Source organism: Limulus polyphemus, unplaced genomic scaffold (genome assembly GCF_000517525.1).
Source record: "Limulus polyphemus unplaced genomic scaffold, Limulus_polyphemus-2.1.2 Scaffold1873, whole genome shotgun sequence".
In the NCBI taxonomy this organism is placed as follows: Eukaryota; Metazoa; Arthropoda; class Merostomata; order Xiphosura; family Limulidae; genus Limulus; species Limulus polyphemus.
In genome coordinates, this window is record NW_013667483.1 from 158,955 (window position 1) to 163,031 (window position 4,077).

At 32.4% G+C, this 4,077-nt stretch overlaps 1 protein-coding gene across 1 annotated transcript in view; it reads right to left on the minus strand.

Moving 5' to 3' along the window:
- LOC106465218 (FERM, RhoGEF and pleckstrin domain-containing protein 2-like) overlaps positions 1–4,077 on the minus strand; it is a 61,198-nt gene that overhangs the window by 30,544 nt on the left and 26,577 nt on the right. Inside the window, exons 12-13 of the mRNA XM_022393076.1 lie at positions 2,190–2,440; positions 559–782 (exon numbers count right to left, since the gene is read on the minus strand). Of these exons, the coding sequence (XP_022248784.1) occupies positions 559–782; positions 2,190–2,440 (475 nt within the window). The remainder of the gene's footprint in view (positions 1–558; positions 783–2,189; positions 2,441–4,077) is intronic.

Consider the following 4,077-nt stretch of genomic DNA (forward strand, 5'->3'; position numbering starts at 1 on the left):
AGGAATCTCTAGGTTAGTTCTGGTTATATTAAGTAAAATAAATAATAATATAATAAAAATAGTTTCACAAGGCATACACAGGAGCAGCTCATGGGTAAGGTAATTTAACAGTGTAACATGAGCTCCATGTTTCTCAAGTTATTTACAACTTATAATAGTGTGAATAGTAGTAGTTAGTTAATTATAATTGAATGTCTGCTGTTACGTAAACCATGTACTTGATATTTAGGGAAAAAAACACAATATATATATATATATATATATACTTATATATGATTTTTATAGTTATCACAAAACTCATTTATCTTAACATTAAACTATTTTAAAAGTTTACACTATCAGTGTCACTTTCACAAGATATCAGTTTGTTTTACTATATTCACACTAGGGATTTTTCTTGAGCATGTAAAATGATCTGCCAATTAATAAATAAAATTCTCTAAAGGCCTGTCTGATAGATTTAAATATACTTATTGATAAATAAAAGTCATCTTCTTAAAATGTGATAGAGTTGTCAGAAATAAACTTAGAATTTGTTGTATTAAACACTAATGATACCTTTCGTCTGAGATCGGAGTCTCCTTCTGACCTCGGGGAGCTAAGACTGCTTGGTTGGTCCTTTAAGCTTCGTAGTGGAGAAGTAGGAGACCTTGTCACCTCATCATCACTTGATGGTCCCCTAAGAGACACAGAGCCTTCACTACGAAAGGTGCTACTGGCTCGACTCGTAGGGCTTGGAGCCTCTGTTACAGGTGACTGGTGCACTGAAGAAGGTTCTGTAGCTAGAAAATGTAATGTAGAAGACAGAAATAAGTCACTTCATCCTATTCATTTGTGCTAGCTATACATGGAAAGATAGTTTAGATATTATCAGAAATTGCCAGTCTACATGAGCATGTATTATAGATGTTTAATACTTAAGGCTCATCAACACTGTATGTGAGAAAAGTCATCACATGTAAATCCATAACAGATGCAAATTGGAAATATTATAAAAGATTGAAAATAAATACATGACCCTGCTCATGCATTCATATTGGACATACCAGAGGCAGGCTGTCCCACTACAAACCAGGTCATGTTTCAATAACTACACTGACCTTCAAATAGTAGTAGCATATAGCTGATCTGATATTTTCAACTAACTAAAACAACTTAATTAAAAGTTATTGCAGTCTCTTTTTGAGTTTCTGTACAAATGCCTTCTTCAATTCTTTTTGTTTATTAAGATTTTAAAGTATCCTGAAATGGAACATTATTATTGTTACTTTGTAGCTGTTAAGTGTTATATACCCACCATATTTATTACTATAGTCCAGGTTATTTTGATTGGTCAGTTTCCTTTAAGTTCCACGAAGAGGAAAAAGAAAGAAAAAGAGACAGGTTCTATTTTAATGAAACGAAAATCTTCTCAAAGTAATGTTGCTTGCTGCTGATGTGTATACTCCCATTTGATTACAGTACTTCTAAGTTATTCACTCGTATGCAATATGGATGAGCCTTTACTAAACACACACTGTAATTCTGGAACACTGAATACAGCTATTTTCAATACAAACTTGAGTTATAATATTTATCAAAGAAATTAGCTAAAAAACTAAAGAAGATGTAAGAATTTGAAAAATAAAAACTAGACCAACGTCAGCATCTATACTTTGTATACCTTTCCAAGTTTCAACCGAAATGATTTATGGAATTTTTGTGTCTTTAGTTTGATCCACCTCGGTAAACTTTTAAATGATTTTAAGCCTTAAAGAAGCTGCAAAGTTTTAATACGAATCAGATCTAGTGAAAAGCAGTTAGAAATTAAAGAGGTTATTTTTTCATCTTATAACATGTATATAATTGTTTCAGGAGCTTTACAATAACAAACAAGTTCTATTTTATACACTTACCAAAAACTGTAACTTATATCGATATCTATGACAAAATTTTCAGTAGCAATCTTGTTTAATTTAAAACATTAGAACAGTTTTACCAGAACAAATAGAATGGATTAGGTACGTTGATGAGTGGGAAGTTTTTTGGCACAAGTTTAAAAAAGCAAAAGATTCCAAGATGGTTCAAATTTATTTTAGTGTCAAACGTAAATGCCCGATTGTTCCTGAAGAACTTTTCATTATTTATAAGCATTGTTCAGTGGTAGTTAACGGGCCACGAAGAGCACAGTAAATGGTAAGTTTCCACACCTGTTTGACTGGCTTTCATATCTACTTCTCCATACAAAGCTCCGTTAGTTACAACTGGTTCACAGTCTTGATGGTTGACGTAGGAAGACAATGGCTGGGAGAGATATACTGCTTTTGTTGGTGTTTCCTCTCCTTTTGGAAATTCGTTTAACATGCTGTCACTGACCGGCAAGAGAGGATGAGCAGAAAGAGAAGTTCCAACTGAGCTCGTGTTGCTATATATCGACCTGGTTAACCGAAAACTAGTGGACCTGGAAAAAAACAAGATTTCATATTGTGACACTGAAAAGTACAAACACATTAATAATAAAACTTTATAAGGGCTTTGTTCCAGAATAAAAGTTGTTGTACAATAAAGAGTCAAATATAAAAGTATGTAGTTTACTTAATATTCACAGGTTTTAACCTTAGTGGAAAAATGAAATTGTAAATACATCAATTTTCCATTACATAAATTTGTATGGAGAACCAGCACGTGGACATTGACACCTGGATGGCCATTTTGAAACCAATCCACGCACATTGGCTTATTAAAACCCATGAGGTAATTAGTAAACAATGTGAACTGATCCAATCAGGTTTCCAATGATTATCATTACCATTGATGGTTGTGTATAAAAAGACTTATTGTTTTATAATCAACTCACGCATGTCATTTACATTGTGCTGTGTTTCACAAATGTGCTAAATAATACTTGCCTGTATATATCTGTTTGGGTTTCATTTATCATTATCACTCATAAAGGCTTTTTATTTAGGTGGAACTATCATTCCCGAAAACATACGTACTGCAAAAACAGCGAAAGTTAATTCCATGTAAATAATAAGTAATTTAATAGTAATATGCTCAAAATTGTAAATGTTAAACCTTGATCATGGTTAATTACTCGGTGAATCATGGCTAAATATTATCAACACCATGTTTGTTGGCTGTTTAGCAAAAATATACACAATGGTCTCTTTGTGCTTTGACTACTGCAGGTATCAAAACCCGGTTTTTAGCATCATAGGTCCTCAGACTTACCACTGAACCTAGCACAATATACAAACATAAGATAACTGTGATATTTCATATTAAATCTAAGCTAATTAACTCTCTCAACACGGGCTTGGTCGATTTGGCCGATGACGTGACCTCCTTGTACTTGTATAAAGTCTTTATAGATTAGATACTTCTAACGTTTAATATATTATGTATATATTCATAACATTTGGCAGTCGTTCGGTAAACATTATAAATTTTTCACATACAAAAAAGTCATATATTTTAGTGAAGTACTTTAAATAAAGTAAAAAAAGTTTTGTCCAAGAACATATTGAATATTTGTTTTGAACAGTCCGTGTGCAAAGTGATGTTAATATTAAAAATACTTTTCTTCATTTTAAAAAATCTCAGATTTGATTTGTGTAATCTCTGAAATACATTTCAAATGTTCGTTTCAGTACAATTTTATCTTGGTTATTTTCTCTACCGTAACTCTATACAAGGTTGGTCAATTTGACTGACCTTGTAACCATAAAAAAAAATCTAAATAAATTTAAGTTACATTTTTTTCTTCCTAGAATGACTTCAAATAGTAACACGAAACTACATTCGTTTATCCTAAGTAGCTTTAAACTTGGGCAAGATCTACAAAACATTCACATGGTGATGTGGGCAAGATCTACAAAACATTCACATGGTTATATGGGCAAGATCTACAAAACATTCACATGGTTATATGAGCAAGATATACAAAACATTCACATGGTGATGTGGGCAAGATCTACAAAACATTCACATGGTGATGTGGGCAAGATCTACAAAACATTCACATGGTAATGTGGGCAAGATCTACAAAACATTCACATGGTGATGTGGACAAGATCTACAAAACATTCACATGGT